General features: G+C 40.7%; 2 protein-coding genes across 5 annotated transcripts in view; one reads left to right on the top strand and one right to left on the bottom strand.

The window, feature by feature from the left end:
- loxl3b (lysyl oxidase-like 3b) overlaps positions 1 to 5,352 on the top strand; it is a 35,087-nt gene extending 29,735 nt beyond the window's left edge. For 2 of the 4 annotated variants that reach the window (XM_057858847.1, XM_057858846.1), the window contains 3 exons: positions 722 to 858; positions 4,524 to 4,635; positions 4,711 to 5,352. In XM_057858847.1, the coding sequence (XP_057714830.1) occupies positions 722 to 858; positions 4,524 to 4,635; positions 4,711 to 4,784 (323 nt within the window). In that variant the 3' untranslated portion in view covers positions 4,785 to 5,352. The remainder of the gene's footprint in view (positions 1 to 721; positions 859 to 4,523; positions 4,636 to 4,710) is intronic. The other 2 variants (XM_057858845.1, XM_057858844.1) reach the window with 2 other exon arrangements.
- A 1,948-nt stretch (positions 5,353 to 7,300) lies between these two features.
- mrps26 (mitochondrial ribosomal protein S26) lies at positions 7,301 to 20,804 on the bottom strand. Its single transcript, XM_057858554.1, has 4 exons — positions 20,469 to 20,804; positions 14,187 to 14,333; positions 7,699 to 7,822; positions 7,301 to 7,540 (listed from the first exon to the last, which is right to left on the bottom strand). The coding sequence occupies exons 1-4, from the start codon at positions 20,663 to 20,665 to the stop codon at positions 7,409 to 7,411; spliced, it is 600 nt and encodes a 199-aa protein (XP_057714537.1). The 5' UTR covers positions 20,666 to 20,804; the 3' UTR covers positions 7,301 to 7,408.
- Between the last annotated feature and the right edge of the window lie 2,987 nt (positions 20,805 to 23,791).

Below are 23,791 nucleotides of genomic sequence, written 5' to 3' on the forward strand. Positions count from 1 at the left end.
TACATCCATTCAAACGTGAGATAATTTGCCTGAAGACACAAAATGACATCTGTCATAAGCATTCATTATTGCTCATGGCAGTGTCATGGTTATGATGATCTTATGACAGTCTCATGGTGCCACTGTCAAATAAGCTATTACCAAATACCATAACTAGCAATTATTGTAATAACTAGAAAAGTAACTGAAGAAATAATTAGCACAGAACATGAATTTCGATTGCATTTTACATGCGTAGTGCTGCAATGCATGCTAGGAGGCATGTTGGACGACAACAGTGTTGACAGCAGGTGACAGCGAGGTTGACTGTCTCCCCCAAGGAAGTAGTGATGGCCAAATGAAGCTTCGTGAAGCAATGAGGGTTCATGGGGTTCATTTGGTCTTTGTATTACTGGTTAATATCTTTTGGTGCTAATATCCCATGGTACAGTGAGGAAAGCTGAGGCTTATAGTCTATGAACAAATGCAGTTTTTGTGTCATATTTAGTGGGTGGCGGCTTAACAGTCAGGTGTGCCTTATAGTCCAAAAATTAGGATAGTCATGCGCTATTTGACAACAATTTTGGGCCACTTTCTATTACTTTCGGGGTGTTTCCGAACAACTTAATGTTGATTTTGCGTCCCTCCCTGTTGTTGTTGTTTTTGAATACATTTACCTCACTTCCTGTTGGTTTTGGAGCAATTATTCTAGCTGGCAATGCTATTTTTGGGCCGCACGCAGGTGTTTCCAAGCGCTACGAGTGCGCCAACTTTGGCGACCAGGGGATCACGGTGGGCTGCTGGGACATGTACCGTCACGACATCGACTGCCAGTGGATCGACATCACCGACGTCAAACCGGGAAACTACATCATGCAGGTAGGTACCGTGACCGATAAATCATCCAATCTGTTTGGACCAGGGGCGGCGGTAGCGCCGGAACGATGTCCGGCCAAGGGAAAAAAAAAAATCACCACCGAGTTAGCTAAAAAAATCACGTGGATTATTTTTTTACATAAATTCATGGATGCCAAAGAAAATACAGAAATTCTCCATTGATTTCAACATGTCACGTTCTGATCCTTAAACCAATGTGATGAGCTCTATCTAGTGTTCAAGATGAGAAGTGCAAGAGAATGGAGTTTTTTTGTGCAGACCAGTTTAAATGATACAGGTAGTCCCCTGGGTTTCGACGCACCTGACTCACGTGATTTCAACTTTACGACCCCTGAGTTTAGTCTTTTTTTGTTTGTTTGTTTTGCTTTGTTTTTCAAATTCTGACTTTTGTTTTGTGATGCATGCTTTTATTTTGGCATAGAAGCATAGGCAAGTCGCACTTTCACACGCAAGCGCATGTACACATGAAGAAGACGCACGAAGTAGAGCGCAGTCGAGTGGGTGGTGACAGCTGCATGCTTGCGCACAGATTTGTTGCTTGTGAAGCATCCAGAGGCAAGGGCTGGATATAACACCTCTCGTGCGTTTTCAATAGCGTACCGAATGAATGCTATTTTTAGACCGCAAGAGTGCGTGATGTCACCATCGTAAATCGGAAGGGGGTCAACATAGAAGCGCGCTCGCATACAACCCATGCAAGTACTGCTTGTTTTCTGCCGGTAATCTTTCAAAAAAAGAACATGCCGAGTAAACACTGCTGCTATGGCTCTTGTACAAAGGAATGTAGCCATTACAACTATCCAAGAACTCAACCAACTTGTGCGGATGTACAAAATACCAGTTTAAAGAGCATATGACACGAGAAAAAAAGTCTTAAATGGCATTATTATGTGAATTAGAATCATATTTTGAGACGATTCGACTATATACAACAATTTAGCAAAGCACAGATGACGAGAAATTAGTCTTTTAATCTGCCGGTTAGCCACGCCTACCATTATAGGGCTTTAGCGTCCCCAACAGGTGGATGACGTCAGCGGTAGACTGGGCTCATCGGTTTTACTATTGAGCCCATTGAGGGGGAATTATTCAGAACGAGGAAAACGCGACGAAGAGAGCTGCAAAATGTCATTGTTTCAGTCTCTCTACTCCAATATTTTTACAGGATATTCTTTTTATCCAAGTATTTTTCCCCAATAGCTATATAAATGGCTTGAGAAGGACCAGTCAGCCCGTCGAGGGGGAACTATTCACAACGAGGAAAACGCGACGAAGAGAGCGGCAAAATGTCATTGTTTCTGTCTCTTTACTTCAATATTTTTGCAGGATATTCTTTTTATCCAAGTATTTTCCCCAATTGCTAAATAAATGGCATGGTCATGACAAATAACAGTCTTGTGCTGAATGGAATATGAAATAATAAAAATGCATTTATTCAGGACGACATGGCAAAACTACTCCATAATGGTCAAAACTGTCAACTTCACCTTTACTGTCGCACCTCCCGAATGATATTTTATGACACCTAAATCAGACATATGTCATTTCCCTTCCCCGGCTTCGGAGAATGTAAACAAACCAGAAGGCGTGACAGCTAGCCGACATGCTAACCCGAACCGAGAGATGTTTCAAAGTCTTTGAAGCGGAAAATCACACATAACTATCCTGGATTATTTGACATGACGACCCGGTTGTCGATTGTGTTCGCGGATCGGAAAACTGCCCGGCGGAGAGCAATTTACAGTTCGTTCCCCGGAGGAGGGTGGCTGGAGTTGTTGTGCAGCTAACGTGCTGCTGCTAATGAGCATTAGGAGAGCTTTTTACATGCCTATCAATGATCAAACGTAAGTAGTCCTTCATTTAAAGAAAGTTTTTAGTGTTTACTTTGTAATCGCTGTATTCGTATTTGACATAATACAAAACAAGATGTTTACTCACTTCCTCGTAAGTCCAATGGTCCCACAATAAATTTCCACGGTGAATGGAACCTTTTGAAACTCCAAAAAAGCGCATACGCCTCTCCCTCATACAGAATGATTTTTCTGCAGCCGTTTGGCTGGCGTGATGCGAAAAATAAACGTATTAATCTGCAAAATCAGCTGAATCCTTCTTCCTCATACACAACAGTGTAGCGTGAAGAGGACGTCTTCTACCGTACACGTCACAGCGCCCTCCTCCTCAATGCAAGACCGAAGCCGGAAGTCACTCATTTTCATGGCGCGGGATTCAAAAAACTAAATAAAAATAGCGATCGCTTCCACACACATCCAAGCGGCCCATATCATTCAGGGGCATAAAATACTGCGTGTATTATGAAATAAGCATGCTTTTTCGTGTCACAGGCACTTTAACCCCTAGCTAGGTAAAGCCATTCACCTTCATATGCAGTAAATATTTTGTCGGGGGCCATGGTCCTTTAGATGACAATCCCGATCCATTGCCTGCCCCGAAGAGGTAACCCATTTTGATATTTTTACCTATTTTTACCGTGGCGTTTTGCCGTGCTGCTCCTAACAATGAATGACCTGAAAAAAATTAGAATTTTACTTATATATCACAAGTCATATAGGCCTATTTTTCTAAAATACGTATATTTAAATAAATTAGTCATGTTTGGCCTTGGTCGTTTAGTAGTAAGCCTGTTCATGCCTACAGGTAGGTCAGATTTAACAGCTTTACATTTTCTGTTGTAAAGAAACAATCTTACTAAGGGGGAAGTGTAAATAAATTAATATAATTAAGAAGATTTGTTATTAATGAAAAAATTAAAAGTGTTCATTGGCTGTCACTGAGTACCATTTGCGATCGCCACACAAAAATAGCAATTTAAATTACTCCCAAGAACGGTCGTAGAGAGACGTAAGACAACCAACCAGAGGATATAAAATATAAGAAGCCCGTCTCATCAGACCATAGGACATGGTTCCAGTAATCCATGTGCTTTGTTGACATGTCTTCAGCAAACTGTTTGCGGGCTTTCTTGTGTACCGTCTTCAGGAAAGCCTTCCTCCTGGGGTGACAGCCATGCACACCAATTTGATGTAGATTGCAGCGTATGGTCTGAGCACTAACAAACCCCCCACCTCTTCAATCTCTGCAGCAATGCGGACAGCACTCCTGTAACGAGTCACATGACATTTTGGAGGGAAAATGACAAGCAGTACTCAATTTGGACATTTAGGGATGTACAAAGTTTCTAAGGGGTGTACTCACATTTGTTGCCGGGGGTTTAGATATTAATGGCTATATTTTGAGTTATTTTGAGGGGGAAAAAATTGACTATTATATAAGCTGCACAAAAACTACTTTTCATAGTGTCGAAGTGTCATTTTGTTAGTGTTGTCCCATGAATAAATATACTTGAATATCTGCAGAAATGCGAGGGGTGTACTCACTTTTTTGATACACTGTACATATACATGTTTTTGGATAGTTATTTTGAGATTTAGAGGGTATTTAGAGGGTTAATTCTGATTTATGCAGACATTCAGGTTACGTCGTCAGCGTAGGAAAGGAACTCGTTTGTAACCCCGGGACTACCTGTACATGTAGCATGTCAAGAGTTCTGTATTATTTTGGCGTCATATATGGTCGTACTGTTCAGCGCTCAGTGCAAGTGGGAAAATGGTCATGTGATGTTTCTTCAGGTGGTAATCAACCCAAACCAGGAAGTGGCCGAGAGCGACTTCACCAACAACGCCATGAAGTGCAACTGCAAGTATGACGGCCACCGGATCTGGTTCCACAACTGCCACGTCGGTAAGCCCCGCCCTCAAATGGTTTTCTTCACTTCCCAGCCGCCGAACCTGGCCTCAAGTCATCGACCTTTTGCAGGTGACGCCTTCAGCGAGGAGGCGGAGAGAAGGTTCGAGAAGTACCCGGGACAGCTCAGCAACCACATTTCTTAATCCCAAAGGACGTCTCGCTCCCTTTTCGTGCGCGATCGTCACGTTTTTTGCCGCATTGGGAAAATGTCTGCTTTTAGAAATCCTTTTATTTTCAGTTATTCTGGTGAATGTATTTATTACCTGGGAAAGGTGCTCAAAAATCCCAGAATTATTTTGTGAGTTGCTATGCTGGTTTTGACTTGTAGGATTTTAAAGAAAAATAAATGGTGCTATACGTACAACTAAAAAAGTTTGCCCCCCCCCCCCACACACACACACAACACGATTAAAAAAAAAAAAAAATCAGTCTGCCCAGTTCAAATCATTTGGATGTCTATCATTGTCAACGGCAGAGGGCTGTAACAGCACAACAAACCTAATACAGGTAGTCCCCGTGTTACAACGTACCCGACTTACGTGATTTTGACTTTACGACGCTAGAGTCTCGTCCACCATTTTGTCTCCAGTCATTTAAAAAAATAATAATAATAATAATAAAGCCGTGTAACAGTGTGGAGTGTGTGTTTGATAGGGATGCAACGATACAGTTAAGTCACGGTTCAGTACGATTTTTGATACGAGGGGCACGATTTTCGATTCGATTCAATGCAAGCAAGCCCCAAATAAGCTTCATAAGTCACATCGACTTAGCTGTTTGTTCACTGGCAGACCAAAGTCTTCTAAATTGTGTCTGTGGTTAAAAAGTAAAAATCAGAGGAACACGAACTCTTCTGTCTCCACTTGTGAACAACCCAGCATACTCAGTGTACCTTTTTCATCATCCATTAGCACGGATAGTAAAGTACTAGAGATGTCCCGATCGATCGGGTCCAATCACGTCATTTCCAAAGTATCGGAATCGGCAAAAAAAATATTGGACATGTCTTTTTTTAATATATGTATGTTTAAATTAAAGCGTTTTCTAATTGTATTTAACGTTACCGACATAATATGTTACTCATCCAGAGTCTTTAGTTTAGGCTTAAGGTAGGGTTATCAAATGTATCCCGATAACGGCGGTAATTAATTTTTTTACAAATGTATCACGTTAAAATATTTAACGCAATTAATGCATGCGCTGCACGACCCACTCACACATTGTCACGCTCAATCTGTAATGGTGCCGTTTTACCTATATAGAGATCTAGAAGGCAGCGTAAAATGAGTGAATTTTGGCAGCTTTTGAAGCCTTTTTTTAATTAGTTAAAGCCTTACAATTCCTCTCCCTACGATTAGAAATATCGTGGGAAGCAAGGTAGTAATTGATCTTTTTCTTAACACCCTAGATTATTTCCCAACGCAGAGAAGATAAATCAATTGGTAGCACTACGCAGTCATGGTTGCACTTCCCATCATGCATTTGGGCATGGCTACAGTATCATTTACTGAAAGCTCAACAAATACACTAGATGGCAATATTTAGTCACAATATACAAAGTCACATTTATCCTTTAAGAATTACAAGTCTTTCTATCCGTGGATCCCTCTCACAGACAATGTTGATAATGTAAATGCCATCTTGAGGATTTATTGTCATAACAAATACAGTACTTATGTACTGTATGTTGAATGTATATATTCGCCCGAGTTTTATTCATTTTTTTCTTAATGCATTGCCAAAATGTATATGATCGGGAAAAATTATCGGGAATGATTGGAATTGAATCGGGAGCCAAAAAAATATCGGGATCGGCAGATACTCAAACGATCGATTTTGAATAATATATAATTTTATTATTCAAAATGTCATTTTTAGCTTTGAATCATTAATTGATGTCTAATATTTCGTTTAAAAAAACGATTTTTAAAAATTATTCACTCGCATATTTTAAACTTTTAAACAAATTACGTCACATTGAAAAAAAATGGTGTCTGTAAAAAAGTCACAGATATCACCCCAAAACTATCGCTTAATTGTATTTTTTTGTTACTGTTGCATTTTCTCCGGTATGTTAGATGATAAATAATCGATCCAAACAAAGAAAAAAAAAAGTTAAAAGGGGTAAATATATGAAAAAAAATCACGACCACTCCTTGATGTCTGCGGTTTCTGCATCGCGACCCTTGTTTTATGACCATGTTTCACCCATAAAATCCAGCTGTGGCCATTTACAGCTGTTTCTTGACACTCAGTGATACATGCTATATGGAGTTTTTGGATCGAAACAAGGTAAGTACACGATAATATCTCGTTAAAGTCATGGCGTCTGTAATTCTGCTCTCGCATGCTCTCAACTCCAGATAAGAGTTTTGCCGTTTTAAAATTTTTTTTAAAAATACCATCATGTTGAAAATTTTTCTTCCCCCAGAAAACTGAGATTTTAAGCTTTGCAATGCTGTATCACACATGCATATCAGACAATTTTGAAATTTGGCCAAATTGGGGGGGGGTCTCATAGCGGAACTTCAAGTCACCTGAGTGTTTTCCACCATTTGTATAAGGGTGCGCTTTGAAAATGCAACGCTTGTCGCCCGCCCCAAGATGGCCACCGATAAAACGCTCGAGGGAAACAACTTATTAATGATGCTAACGACGTAAAAAAATTAAAAAGTGAGTCAGTCTTGTCTACACACATTTATTGGCGTTGCGCTGAAAACGACAGGCAGGAAGAATGAAACCTCGGGAAAGTCTATATTGTCGCGCGTCATTGTAAGACTGTCCGTTTAACGACTCGGCCTTCTTTGTCCACGGCAAAATTGTAGTTCTTAGGGTTGTCCAACGCCTCCTCGATACGTCGGTCCAAGTTATCTAGCGTGATGAAGTTCTTGGCTTCCTCCTGGGGGAAAAAAAAGTGAACCGAATTGACTTTCTCACTAATAGACATCCGATCCATTTGAAGCTGGCAGAGAGTGATTGGAGGTCTGGCGACAGAGTTCTTCCACTGGCTTCGGACCACCTGGTGACTGACAAGGCTTTCTGATTGGATGGGCATACCTGCAACTGCTGAATCTCCTCCTGTTTCTGCTTGATGAATTGTTGCTGTTGCTGTTCTCGCTGGAGAGCCGCTTCCAACTTGTCGCGTTCTGCCTCTTCAGTTTCCTTCTCCATCCTCTCCAGGCTGTAGAACAGCAAACACATGCTCAGGGACCAAGAAAACAACATTCTTATCATTCGTATGACATCTTAAAAGAAAAGAAATAGGACAGGGAGAATATGACAAAATATTACGATGCAAATTGAAGTATCATTTCGAAAAAAAATTATGTGATGTAGATGTCACGTCTTCTCGTGATACTCAATTTAGGTGAATCTTGGCCAGTAAGCAGTGTTGTGCAATAACGCATTCAATGAACGAGCGTTCATGAGCACATTCATATTTTTGACGAACGTGAACTGAACGCATCGTATTTATTGTCTCATGAACGTTACTGTGAACATGCTCATTCTAGCGGTTGTGAGTGGCGTTCATAACCTCGTTTATTGTCAAGCACTTGTTGTGCAGCAAAGAACATACGCGACTACTGCCGTATACTGTATAGTAGTATACTATAATATTAATGCTATTTTTTTTTCTGAATTGTTTTAAATTATGTTGGAAAGGCGAAGTCAGTGTTTTGAATCTGTTTACATTCCATTCTTTTGCACTAGTTAACGCTATTGACATTTGACCTCATTGTTTATTGTTGTTTACATGTTTATTTGTACTTTAACAAAGAATTTAAGTGTTCCAAAAAAATTTTTTCCCAAAATTAGTGGTTGACTAAATACTTATTTGCCCCACTGTAAGTGATGTAACTCCCGCACATCTCACTAGATATCATTTAACAGAACAGTGATTTCCACCATCCCTCAAGTCTCAACCCAATTAGCTATTTAAATCCAGGGTGATCATGGGACACGAAGTCCGTATACCACATTCATGAGTCCAGAATTAGCAGTGAATAATCATTCTTTTCCATTCAGTTCGACTTAGTTTATTTAGAGTTGCCATCTTTGGCACCCCGCGATTCGATTCGATTACGATTCAGAGTGCTACGATTCGATTTTTGAACAATGATCACGTTATTGACGATGATCATGGTTGTCACAATTATAGGGCTGCAGCTATCGAATATTTTAGTAATCGAGTAATCGACTGAAAATTCTATCGATTAATCGAGTAATCGGATAAAACAAATATATTTTTAGGTGAAGAGCAATTATAGATATACATGAGAAAACAAGACATTTTATCAATTTCAGTCAATCAATGTCTTTATTTTTTATGTATATTGTTGAAAACAGCCAACAATTGCATCTCAGATGTAACTAGAATTTAAAAAAAAAAGACTAATTCACTATATACACTGTATATATTATATATATATATATATATATATATACACACACACCTAAAAATGCCTTTACGCTTGATAACACACATCACTTAAAAGTTACGATTTTTTCCCACGTTTTTCAGTTGAATTTCTATTTGTGTCAAGCCATTTTTAAGTTCTAGTAAAGTTTTTAGTCTAAACTGCAAGTCCTGATAGGATTTAGAATTTTTGCAGTGTTCAAAATAAATGTATGATACAGGCTGTATTGGAGCACATTAGGGACTAGTGCTACTTGGTGTTTTATCCAGCAATGACTACTGAGCTAAAATTGATAGTTAGCATTATTGAGTTTTTATTTGACACCCTCGTCACTCCACAACGCTATGTTATGTTAAAGCCTGTATGTAAGACACGTTAGCCACGCATCGAAAGTGGTCATAATTAATAGAAACCTAGCCCTCCGCAGGGCTAACGTTACGTGAGCTAGTAGCGACAGTAACGTTAATCTTATATATTAGCGCTTAGCGCTCTACTGCTTTAAGATGGCGGCTGTTTGCTAACGCTGCCCAGACGCGGCCTAGTCTGTCATTTAGCATCTAGTTCAACATACATGTGATCTCTATGAGACTCATCAGAGCTACCTGCAACTAACGTAGCATGTGCAGGCTAGTATTTAGCAACGTCGGAGTCGTTTGTAGTGGCTGTCTGCTGCAGTAAGTTTTTTTTTTTTTTGCTTCTTCCTCTACGCACGTGACATCAGCGCGTTGTCCCGCATTAAAAGTAGTCCGAGCAAAACGTGATGCTTAGAGCTGTCAAAATAAACGAATACTCGAGGTGAATAAAATTACACGGATCAGTTTTTAAACTCGAGTTGCTCGAGTATTCGTTTCAGCTCTACACGATTATCACGATTATCGATGAATCGTACATTACTGATGAATAAAGTAGCCAAACAAATGTATGTCCATTATTTATTTGCAATATCCTTATGATTCAACAGGAACGATGGAAACATGCCCATAAAACAAAAAGCTGCCCTTAAGCTGCTTATTTATTTTTTTGGAAGAACATTAACCATTTTAAAAGGAGTACTTATTTCTCTCAACAATACAATAAAATTTACAATGAATGGTCTTTAGATATAAGACTTCTTTTAACCAATATACTTTGTTTTCACAGTGTTACCTCCCTTGTGTAACTCTTGGAGTAACAGGTGGAAATCACAACTGCTCTTGAGCACTTTTAACTTGTGGCGTTTATTGCCGAGCACATAAAAAAAGTCTGACAGCCTCCAACATCGCCACACACACACACTCATTACAGCGTGCGCACTTTCTTCTCTCCCTGTCGGCTCCCAGGCAGCACTTGCAACAACAGATTTCTGTACTATTTCGCATGTTTGTAGTGTTACCGCTGTACTTAATCATGGTTTTACACATTCTGCATAGGAAATACACGTTAGCGAATTAGCTAATTAGCTTAGCGCTTGGCGCTAACTATTAACATCTCAAAAACAACAACAATAAAGGCTAAGCAGTACAAGAGGGTTCGTGTACTCACCTCTTATACTCGCAACAGACTCGGGACACTTTTATTAAAATACCTTAAAACTCCTGCTGGACATCTGAAAGACAAGGTGCAACGAACTCTCTCTCTTCCCCTCTCGCTCTAAAAAATAACTTGCGCACAAAAGCGTGACCGCCGGGTCGTGCTTCTGTCCATTCCTGTCTCATACACAAATTTATTTCCCAGTCTTTTAAAAAGGAGTAAATCTCTCACAGTAACCAGGAGCATCCGTCATAACATTGTGCGTGCGTCCGTTAACGCTGTCCAGGCGGCAGACGTGTCTTGAATTTCATTCCGCTACGAGCGGCTGTCATAAAAGTTATGAGGGAAAATTATCGTTTTTTAACCTCTATGAATCGTAATCTAATCATCACGTGTCGAATCGCGATGCACGTAATAAATCGATTTTTTGGAACTCCTCTAGTCTTTGGATAATATTTAAACAACTTGCAGCATAAACATACTTTTGCAACATGATTACGGCATAAATACATGCTTAATGGCACAGGGGAGACGCGGTGAAATAGAACTTTCCTTCGTGTGCGTCCATACAAGATTCCTTTATTTATAGAAAGTTTTTGTTTACTTTGGAATTGCTGCATTCGTGGTCCTATTTAAAATTACGCGCATGTGCAGAACTGCAAAGTTGCCATTTGTGATGGGGTACAAAATCTGACAGAACCAACATTAAAAGTGGAAGCTCAGTATTTTAGACATTAGGCTCAATCTTCGAGTTAGTGGGGGTTAAATTAGTCTCTGGACTTGATTTCGACAAATTTCGTACACTTTGTTAGTTATTGATTAATTTCAGGTCTCTGGAGTGGCTAAGCTCATGCGAGTCAATGGTCCCTTCCTAGCATGCCAATAACAAACGATATTAACAGATCTAACATAGTCAAATAAATTCAAAATGCAGATCATTGTTCAAAATACACATGCGGCCAAAACAATGTCACACCAAAGTGCCGTAGTTCATTCATTTCTGCCGGACAGTTTATTTAGATGCGTAATGCGACCACAATAGAGAGGAGTGCCTCGTCCACTCGTGCTCGTGCTGCATTCAGGAACGTGGGAAGTTGGACTTACCACTCGGATGGTACCAGTTGTGTGCTACCAGCTGCCAGTTGGCACCAAGGGTTTTTTATTTTGGCGTTTTTTTATTTTGGCCATCAAAAGACATGATGACCTCCAGCAAAGAGGGCTTCTTGTAAGTGATCAAATAGTGGAGGATAAACGACAGCTAAGGTAAATAGACCACACTGTAAATTGCCTTCTGTAGTTTCACTATTGACGGTCTAATTTTCGACTGGCAACGTATTTGTCGAGTGACATTTGATTGAAGCAACTCGAAGTCGGGGTACGTTTTTTCTTACGTCACGACTAGGGCCCCCCAGTTCGGGTGGCGCTCTAATGATATTTATCCTGGTCGGAGGTTGGGAAATCCCCGATTTCCCACCTCTCTTAAATGCAGCACCAGTCTACCGAGTCTTGACTGAAGAACGGCAACATAGTGAAATGTGCATTTAGAGGGTGTGGAAACAGACAGAAGAAATGGGCAAATGAGAGTTTCCACTAGGGCTGTCCCAAACTACTAATTTTATCCCGATTAGTCAGCAAACTATTTTTACGATTAGACGGCTAACAATGTTTTTTTTTTTTTTCTAATAATTATTTAGCAATGGAAATTTTGTTGACGCCTACCCAAAAATTTGGAACACTTAAATTATTTGTTAAAGTTCAATTAAACATGTAAACAACAATAAACGTTGAAGTCAAATGCCAATAGCATTAACTAGTGCAAAAGAATGGAATGTAAACAGATTCAGAACACTGACTTCGTCTTTCCAACATGATTCAAAACAATTCTTAAAAAAAAAAAACATTAATATTATAGTATACTACTATATATTATAGAATAATTATTAATTACCAGATTTTTCAGAAAGGGTGTCATTTTAAAGCTATTCTTCTTAGTGTAAAATCTGAATTCTGAAGTATGTGGGATTAACTCCAGAAATCTTTATATGACGAACATGACGTGCTTTTATTTTGAAATGTTCACCAAAAGTACGTTCGCTAAACCGTAAGCACTTTTCGTCATTGCATGTGGTGTCAGTAATAGTTTTTTTTCCTCATTTTTTTGTTTCCAAATGCTGTTAACCAGCGATTTTTCATGTTTGAATTGTCACCTTTTAACCGCCATTTTGCATTTTGGAGAAGACTGACAATGTTTTATAGCAGGCTAAGGTAGGTTGTCTTTTTTTGTTGATGACCAATAAACATCTGTGAAAGCAACTGGAGTCTCATATGCCATCAACACCCACGCACAATTGTATGCACGCACGCGGCGATAAACCACAGCCGTGAAAATTACTGCCCTCATTTTTATTTACCGTGCGATAAATGGACTCATTGCATATCGCGACAGGCTTAGCAACTTCAATAAAAAGTCGTTAGTTAGATGGACTTACGATCTGCCAGCTTGTTGTCTCCTTTCGTCCTCCAAAATTGCAATTGGGTGACGACGCTTTCGGTGTTCATTCACGGCCGACGTGTACCGTATTTTGTTCCATTGAAATAAGTTTTGCCTACTATGGTGCGCTATTTTGGCTTTGTGCCGCATTCCCCGCTTGCATACCGAGCGTCTGCGATTCTAAACTTTCCACGGATATTTTGTACCCCTTAATTAACCATCGACGGGATGTTGTGCTTGTCGACGCATTTACGTTATCGGTGACGTCGGCTAGTCGGGACAGCTCTAGTTTCCACAAATTCCTTATGAAGAACAGGGAAAAATACAAACTGTGGATACATGCTGCTGGCTAAGATGAACACACCAGTGGAAAAAAATATCACTCCGCTCTGCAGCCTGTTACCCACAGAGCTACTGGATTACAAACGTTGCTGTTCATACTGCAGTTGTTGACATGCAATGTTAAGTTTTAATAACTTCACCCTGAAAACAAAGCCAACACCAATGATTGAATGAATCATCGGCGATTTTCATGCGTGCATATGTTGTTTTTTATTGGCATGCTAGGACGGGCTCATTGACTTGCGCTAGCTTAGCCACTCCGGAGCTCTAAAACTAATAAAAAACGAACTAACTGCACACAATTTGCTGAAATCAACTCTAACGACAAATTAAACATCTGCTAACTCAGAGATTAAGCCTAATGTCAAAAATTCTGAACTTCCCCTTGAGTTTTACGAACAGGCCAGTACTGACGCAGATTTCAAATTGAACATGAAGATGAATCTGACACAGTTTCAGCATTTAAGTGGATAAAATAACTGTTGACTGTGGTTCTAATATCGACTCCGTCAACAATAACATGCAGCAATAATTGGGGAGAAGAAAGAACTACAAAAGTTCATTTTTTAATCATCATCTTAGTTCAAAATTATGAACTATGAACTGCACAGTTCATTTTAAAATTTGTCAACTGCAATATGAACTAGTTAGAAAATAAACCTTCCCAACACTGCCAGCAAGAGGAACGACCGATTTTATTTTCTTAACTCATTGGCTGCCATTGACAGAAGGCACTTGACATCTTGTCCATTAGTATTTGTCCAAATGGCGGACAGGGGACTGACCGTAGTTGGAGGAGACGCTGGTTCTCCTGTTGGTTGAAGGCCATGAGCCGGTTGTGCTCCTCTGCCTCCTGGCGCGCGCGCTCCTCCGCCATGGAGCCAGTCTCCTCCTCGTACTTCCTCCGCAGGACCTCCTCCTTGAACTCGAAACTGGGGGAAAATTTGACAGAAGAAATCAAATAAATTCGCTGTGTCGACTCATTTGCTCAAAGACGCTACCAGTCCAAATGGATTGGACGTGTAACGCTGTCATTGGCAGTCAATGAGTTGATTTAGATACACTTTAAAGTGCGTATGACAATAAAAAGCATGTTTATGTCATATTTCACATGGTGTGTGTTTTATGCTCCTGAATGAAATGGACTGCTTTGATGTGTGCGGAAGCCATCGTTTTATATATTCAATTTTTGAATCCCGCACCATGAAAATGAGTAACTTCCAGCTTCAGTCTCGGGTTTAGGACGAATGCGAAACTGGACCGAATTTGCGCTTTGCCCCTGGTAGGTAGCCAGGCCTTCTGCTAAAGACGAAGCAAAATTTCTTGCCCCTGGTAGGTAGGCCGGCCTTCTGCTATGGACGAAGCCCATTTCTTGCCTATGGTAAGTAGCCAGGCCTTCTGTTATACACGAAGCTGGTTTCTTGCCAGCCGGCCTTCTTCTCTTCCTTCCACCCCGGCGGCCTTCACCATGGCTCTCCCTGGCGAGCCGCTTCTGGGACGCGTCTAACACGCGGCCGCACTGCGACTGGTGTGCATTGGCTGATTGACTTTAACGCCCGTGTTTCAATACGTTCTCGCGGCGGCCACGTTGTTGCGCCGTTGACGTTTCTGGGTTATACTGTCCTACCGTGTTGGTCCTCATTATAGTAGAGAAGACGGAGTAAATATAATCTACACAAAGAAACTGTAACCCGATCGACTCACAGCCTCGAAAAGTAAGGGTTACATTTAGGGTTGTTCCGATCATGTTTTTTTGCTCCCGATCCGATCCCGATCGTTTTAGTTTGAGTATCTGCCGATCCCGATATTTCCCGATCCGATTGCTTTTTTTGCTCCCGATTCAATTCCAATCATTCCCGATAATTTTTTCCGATCATATACATTTTGGCGATGCATTAAGAAAAAAATGAATAAAACTTGGACGAATATGTAGATTAAACATACAGTACATAAGTACTGTATCTGTTTATTATGACAAAAAATCCTCAAGATGGCATTTACACTATTAACATTCTTTCTGTGAGAGGGATCCACGGATAGAAAGACTTGTGACTTTGTACATTGTGACTAAATATCGTCATCTAGTGTATTTGTTGAGCTTTCAGTAAATGATACTGCAGCCATGCCCCAATGCATGATGGGAAGTGGAACCATGATGGGGAGTGAAACCATGACTGTGCGTCGTGCTACCAATGGATATATCTTCTCTGCTTTGGGAAATAACTTAAGGTGTTAAGACAAAGATCAGTTGCCACCTTGCTTCCTCACATTGCTTCCCATATTATTTCTAATCATAGGGGAGAGGAATTGCAAGGCTTTAGCCAATTGAAAAAAGGCTCCAAAGGCTGCTAAAATTCACTCTACTTAACGCTGCCTTTTATCTCTCTATATAGGTAAAACGGCGTCATTACAGAGTGAGTGCGACAATGAGAGGGTCGTGCAGCGCATACATTAATTGCGTTAATTATTTTAACGTGACACATTTTTTAATAAATTAATTGCCGCCGTTATCGGGATATTTTTGATAACCCTACCTTAAGCCTAAACTAAAGAATTTGGATGAGTGTAACATCTTATGTCTGTAACGTTAAATACAATTAGAAAACGATTTAATCAAAATATATACATACAGTATATTAAAAAAAAGGCATGGCCGATATTTTTTTGCCGATTCCGATACTTTGAAAATGACGTGATCGGACCCGATCGATCGGGATCTCTAGTTACATTACGTCAGAAACTCGTTCGGTACGCTTCTGTTCCAAACAGAGCAGCACGTAACGAAACGGTTCAATACAAATTAGGGCTGCAGCTATCGAATATTTTAGTAATCGAGTCATCAACTGAAAATTATATCGATTAATCGGATAACACATATATATATTTTTTTTTAGGTAAAGAGCAATTACTAAATGTACATGAGAAAACAGGACGTCATCCAATACTGAACCACTTTGTCAATTAATGTCTTTATTTTCCATGTACGTTGTTGAAAACAGCCAACAATTGCATCTCAGATGTGACTAGAATTAAAAAAAAAAAAAAAAAAGACTCATTCATTCAATTGAATTTCGATTTGTGTCAAGCTATTTTTAAGTTCTAGTTAAGTTTTAAATTAATCTAAACTGTAAGTCCTGATAGGATTTTGAGGTTTTGCAGTGTTCAAAATAAATGGATTTTAACATATCAGGTTATAATATGGCGGAGATATTTGCATGCGTTCCTGACTACACCGCGTGACGTGCGGAGGTGAGGGAGGTGCGGGAGAGCGAGAAACGTGCCTTCCTGTTTTGTTGTTGTTGTCCTTCTGGCAGGTGCGTCGGCTACTCAGACAGCAGTCGCGTGTTGGTTGTTCCACAAGTTCCCAAAATATAAATAATTGAAACCTAACGAAGCGGGTGACTCTTTGTCAACGTTACAGTATGATACCTGCTGTATTGAAGCACATTAGGGACCAGTGCTACTTGGTGTTCTATCTAGCAATGACTACTGAGCTAAAATTGACAGTTAGCATTATTAGGTTTTTATTTTACACCCTCATCACTCTACAGCGCTGTTTTCACAGATTAAATAAAACCTGTATGTAAGACACATTAGCCACGCATCGACAGTGGTCAAAATTAATAGAAACCTAGCCCTCTGCAGGGCTAACGCTACGTGAGCGAGTAACAGTAACGTTAATCATATTCATTAGCGCTGAGAGGTCTACTGCTTTAAGATGGCGGCTGTTTACTAACGGCGCTGACTCTGTCATTTCGCATCTAGTTTAACATACACATGATATCATTAAGACGATTCAGACGCTACCTGCTACCACTGTAGCATGCTCCGCGTAGCATCAAGCGGGCTAGTTTTTAGCAACGTCGGTGTAGTTTGTAGCAGCTGTCGGCTGCAGTAGGGCATTTTTTAAATATTGCTTCTTCCTCTATGTACGTGACAACAGCGCATTGTCCCGCATTAAAAAGTAGTCCGGGCAAAACGTGATGCTTAGAGCAAAATTAAACGATTCCTTGAGGTGAATAAAATTACTCGGATCAGTTTTTAAACTCGAGTTACTCGAGTTGCTCGAGTATTCGTTTCAGCTCTAATACAAATACATGTACCGTTACACCCTTACAATTTGCAACTATGTTCTGAAAAATAAGAAAAATCCTGTTCAATGGAAAAAAGTTTTTTTTAACCCATACATCTCAAAGGAACATATTTCTATAGACCCTACCCACCGACGTCACAAAATCACGTGCTCGCTGTATGGTTCCGCCCCCTTGTCCGTCATTTTGTGTCTGTATTATCAATGGTCTCAATTGATCGAGCAATTTATAATGCATTTCATGGAAGATCCGGTGCTTTCGGATGCCGTAAACTCACTTGATGCGTTGCATAAAAGGCGTTATGTGGAAAAGCTTCAGTTTATCCATTCGCCAGATCCATATTTGATGCCTAAATCGATGTTTTTCGACCCGCTGTCTCCGCCGTATTTGCCTGACATCTGCTAGCTAGCCTGATATGTACAACTATCTTGTCCACACAAAATCAGCCTATTCTCACGAAAGTTTGAAAAACTTTAAGAGCTTGGAGGCTTATAAATACTTCGTTGCTGGTTGGGTGAAACAGGTCCTCGTCCACGAAAATTCGGCAGGAATCCATCTTGTGCTTGGAAAGGTGAGTTACGAAATTTTCAATTCAAAATCTTTTGTTATTGCTAACATCCACTGTATTTCATGTCGTTTGTCAATGGAGTTAGGGCTTTTAATGTTTATATGGTTTAGCGATAGCACTCTCACTACATACATACGTGTATGTTGTCGGCGATTAGCCTAGCAATGATCTTAATTGTGGTTGTCAGCCCAAAACCCTCTAAATATATATTAAATGCATCTTACCAGATATAAAATGACTACTACATAATCTGTGGTAATCGTTTGGACCCCAGTTTTCTCGTCTAATTGCAGCAGCCCATCTCGCTCTCTTCTCTCCGGGTCTCTCGGAATCCGGTAGAACTTCAAGTCTCTCTGTCTTCTCCGTCTATCTTCTCTGTTATTGCAACCGACCGCCACACACGCCTTCACCATTTTGATTATTAATGTTAACGAGCAGAAAAACACGTCGTAAATAGGAGGAATGTACGTAGCCGTAACAGGTAAACATGATGTGTTGACGGACAATTGGGCGGCACCAGTCAGGAGGAAGGAGTTGTGACGTCACGTGGGTAGGGTCTATAACTGCAATACTGTGATACAGTGAAACCACGGTATTTCTGCCTAGTGCAGATGGACTGCGGATTCAGCTTATTTAGCCGATTAATTTGTTTATTTTTCGCATCACACCAGCCAAATGTGCTGCAGAAAATTGTTGCTGCACCAGGGAGAGTCGTGTGAGCCTTTTTGGGTTTCAAAAGGTTCCCATTCATCGCGGATATTGGCCAAAACAAGCCCTACTACTGTGGGACTATTGGACTTACAAGGAAGTGAGTAAACATCATATTTTGTATTATGTCAAATACTGGGATCATGGCACACGCTTTAATACGGAGGTGGCTTGCATTTTGTGGCTGATTGTCCACTGAGAATGCCGCTCGGCCGCACAGCCCCCTCGGTCCTTCGCGTGCCTGCCGGGAGCACGCTATACTCGGCTTATTGCCCTCTTCGTGTGCCCGGTGTTCTGTCAAGTTTTCAACTCCACCAGAAATTGCAACTTTGTGTTAAAAATTGCTGCGAATACAAAGTAAACACTACAAACTTTCTTTAAATGATAGCTGCACACAACAACTGCACGCCGCTCTTTCACTGTTTACGTCTTCGCCGTGTAGTAAAATATTATTTTACGCCATATTCGTGTTGACCATTTGGCAGCTACGAGCTCCTCCGATGTTGGCGGGTATGTCCAGCTGCTCTCCCGGCTCTCCTGCTCGCAAGCAGGGGAACGAGTCCAACAAGCTGTAACTTGCTCGCTGCCGGACGGGTTGCCGATCGGTGAAAACAATCAACAACCCCGCCGCCGTGTGAAATGATCCTGGGTAGTTTTGTGTGACATTACGCTTCGAAAGCAGGGAAAAAGACTTTGAAACATCACTCGGTTCGGGTAAACATGTTGGCTAGCTGTCACGCCTCTTGGTGTGTTTACGCGCTCCGAATTTCCCGTCATCTGCGCTTTGCCAAATTGTTGTATATAGTCTAATCGTCTCAAAATATGATTCTAATTCATATAATAATGCTATTTAAGACTTTTTTTATCCTGTCATAGGCACTTTAAAGCAACACTTGGTAGCTTTTCAGTTTTGGTCAATTTTAGCGACGCCGGTGGACAAAAGTGGTAGTGTTTTGCCTTTTAAGGAAGACTGCGTTTCCCATGAGGACCAGCGCTGCGTTTCCTATGAGGACCAGCGCACACACCCAGTCTCATAAAACCATCAATCAATCTCCTGGTCACCTGCAGAAGGATTAAACATTTCCGTTTTCGGCGGCTGTGTAAAGGATGAATCGTAATAAGGTAATGAATCCAGTTGTGGCTAAAAATAGTATATGATGGTTAGCAACCGTGTGGCTTAATGTGGCCAATCCCCCTCCCTGCACACACACGACCTCGTTGGGGGAGGGGGTCATGCCAGCAAGTGAAAGCTGGGCCAATGCTTATTCTATATATCCTGATAGCCTTCCTTTTTTTCCCTCCTCAGACAAAAACTTTTTGTCCCTTTTATTGCTCTGCCATGTTTACAAATTTCGCATAAAAGCGTTCACATCGACTTCCGTCTTTACAATGAATGGGGAAAGGGGGAAGTGAAGTATGCCGTAAAGCAATCAGCACATTTATAGTTTTTTTTTTTTTTTTTTTTGTGGCAGATTTCCTGCCACCCTCCTCAAAGTTAGTGTCGGTGAAAGCGATACAGACCCCTCAAGATATTAAAGAGGTGTCATTCGACATTAAATCTCAAATGTGATTATATTGAAAATATTTTATAAAGGTTGAAAAGTTACCTAGTGTTGCTTTAAAGCCGATTGAACTGTCAGCCAGAGAGTTTTATCGTAATGTATTATATTTCTTGACTTCATGCCTCATTTTTGACGTACCGAAGAGCCCTCGTGATGAGCTTGTAGTCGGCGTATCTTTCCCGCAACACGACCATCTCCACCGGGTCGACCGGCGGTGGCAATTTAACTCGACCCACTTTGGACTTGGCCACCGGGTCGTTACGCGACTTTCGGCCGCGCTGCGCCTCCACCAGCACGGCCTGCCGGGGCACCAGCAGCCGGGCCACCCGCAACATCGTCGCCTTCCGCCCAACTCGCAACGTCAAAGCAGTCCAAACGGCTCACTCCGCGAGTAACCGCGACAACATTTAGCAATTAGCGTTCGCAGGCGGCAGCCATCTTGAGTGTGTCCTTTAACCCGGAAATAGTCAGGAAGCGTAATAACTTGACTCCATTGCCATCTCGTGGTTAGTCTCATCATTGCTTTTTGAATTTGTGTACGAATGTACGGAGCCCCCCCCCCCAACCCCACAGTCGCGACGAAACGGTTTTTTTAATTAACCGAAATGAACAATCAACATACAAACAATAACAACTAAAATAAACAATACAAACACAAATATGCCAGGAGGTATTCTCGCAGTCGGCGTGATGTCACGCTGACGTCATTTCGCATAGCAACGGGTCGCCATTTTGAGATGGGGGCACGCACTTGTAAACATCAGTAGACGTTGTCTGAAATTCATATATTTCAGCTGTGTTTTGCGTTTTTTTTTTTTTTTTTCATAAAAACGTCTTAAACATAACTTACAGTGCCCTCCATAATTATTGGCACCCCTAGTTAAGATGTGTTTTTTTAGCTTCTAATATTTATTTTTTAAATTCAAATAATATGGGACCTTTATGGAAAAAAAGAGAAAAATCCAACCTCCGATTCAAGTGCATTCATTCAGTGGGGAAAAATCCCACATAAAGAAAAAAATTATTTGACATCAAATAATGTGTGTCACAATTATTAGCACCCCTGGTGTTAATACTTTGTACAACACCCTTTTGCCAACAAAACAAGGTCTGGCGACTGAGATAGCCATGGGAGGAGCTTGATTTTGTGTCTGGTGAACCATTTCTGTGTGGATTTGGCCATATGTTTAGGGTCATTGTCTTGCTGAAAGACCCAGTGACAACCCATCTTCAGCTTTCGGGCAGAGGGCAACAGATTTTGATTTAAAATGTCCTGGTATTTCAAAGCATTTTTCAAAGCATTCATGATGCCATGCACCCTAACAAGGTTCCAAGGGCCTTTGGAAGCGAAACAGCCCCACAGCATCACTGACCCACCCCCATACTTCGCAGTGGGTATGAGGTGCTTTTCAGCATGCGCATCTTTCGTGGCACGCCAGACCCACTGAGAGTGTTTGTTGCCAAAAAGCTCAATCTTGGTCTCATCTGACCAACGCACACGTTCCCAGTTGAAGCCTGGGACCCTATGTATTTTTGTGTGAGACCAAGATTAAGTGCTAATAATAGTGACACACATTATTTGATGTCAAATAATTTTTTCTTTATGCGGGATTTTTTCCCCACTGAATGAATGCACTTGTATTAAAGGTTGGATTTTTCTCTTTTTTTCCATTAAGGTCCCATATTATTTGAATTTTTTAAAAAATTATTAGAAGCTAAAAAACACATCTTTTTCAGGGGTGCCAATATTTATGGGGGGCACTGTATTATTAGAGCTGAAACGAATACTCGAGCAACTCGAGTAACTCGAGTTTAAAAACTGATCCGAGTAATTTTTATTCACCTCGAGGAATCGTTTAATTTTCCCAGCTCTGAGCATCACGTTTTGCCTGGACTACTTCTTTTAATGCGGGACAACACGCTGACGTCACGTGCGTAGAGGAAGAAGCAATTAAAAAAAAAAAAACCTTACTGCAGCCGACAGCCGCTACAAACTATGCCGACGTTGCTAAAAACTACGCCCGCATGATGGTGGTGTGGTAGCAGGTAGTGTCCAATGTGTCTCATAGATATCGTATGCATTTAGAACTAGATGCGAAATGACAGACTCGGCCGCATCTGGGCAGTGTTAGTAAACAGCCGCCGTCTTTAAGCAGTCTACTTCTCAGCGCTAATAAATATAACGTTACTGTCACTGGCTAACGTAACGTTAGCCCATTGGAGGGCTAGGTTTTTATTGATTATGACCACTGTTGATGTGTGGCAAATGTGTCTTACATACAGGCTTTATTTAATCTGTAAAAACACAGTGCTCTAGAGTGATGAGGGTGTAAAATTAAAACATAATAAAGCTAACTGTCAGTTTTAGCTCAGTAGTCATTGCTGAATAAAACCCCAAGTATCACAGGTCCCTAATGTGCTCCAATACAGCAGGTATCATACATTTATTTTGAACACTGCAAAAACTCAAAATCCTGTCAGTACTTACAGTTTAGACTAACTTAAAACTCAACTAGAACTTAAAAATAGCTTGATACAAATGGAAATTTAATTTAAACACGTGGGAAAAACACATAGCTTTCAAGTGATGTGTGTTATCAAGCGTAATTACATTTTTAGGGAAGAAATATGTTTTTTTTAAAATAAGAACTAGAAGTTTTTTGAGTGAAAGCAGTGAATTTTTTTTCTAGTCACATCTGAGATGTAATTGTTAGCTGTTTTCAACAATATACATCGAAAATAAAGACATTGATTGACTGAAAATGGTTCAATATTGGATTAAATGTCTTTTTTTCTCATGTATATTTATAATTGCGCTTTACTTAAAAAAAAATGTTTTATCCGATTACTTGATTAATCGATAGAATTCTCAGTCGATGACTCGATTACTAAAAATATTCGATAGCCTTGTCATGTCATGTCATGTCATGTCATGTCATGTCATGTCATGTCATGTCATGTCATGTCATGTCATGTCATGATAACACTATTGATTAAATAGATAATAACCAAATAACCCTCCCTGGGTTCTTCACAGAAAAAGCCAGGAAATAAATAACACAAGTAAAAAAAAATAGAAAATAAAAAATTGTTCAGGGGGCCGGACCAAATGTGGAGGCGGGCTTATCCGGCCCACGGGCCGTAGTTTGGGGACCACCTAGTGTAAAGGAAAGAATGAATGGGGCCATGTATCAAGAGATTTTGAGTGAAAATCTCCTTCCATCAGCAAGGGCATTGGAGATGAGACGTGGCTGGGTCTTTCAGCATGACAATGAACCCAAACACACAGCCAGGGCAACAAAGGAGTGGCTTCGTATAAAGCATTTCAAGGTCCTGGAGTGGCCGAGCCAGTCTCCAGATCTCAGCCCCATAAAACATCTGTGGAGGGAGTTGAAAGTCCGTGTTGCCCAACGACAGCCCCAAAACATCACTACTCTAGAGGAGATCTGCATGGACGAATG

Source organism: Corythoichthys intestinalis, chromosome 15 (assembly GCF_030265065.1).
Source record: "Corythoichthys intestinalis isolate RoL2023-P3 chromosome 15, ASM3026506v1, whole genome shotgun sequence".
Taxonomy (NCBI): domain Eukaryota; kingdom Metazoa; phylum Chordata; class Actinopteri; order Syngnathiformes; family Syngnathidae; genus Corythoichthys; species Corythoichthys intestinalis.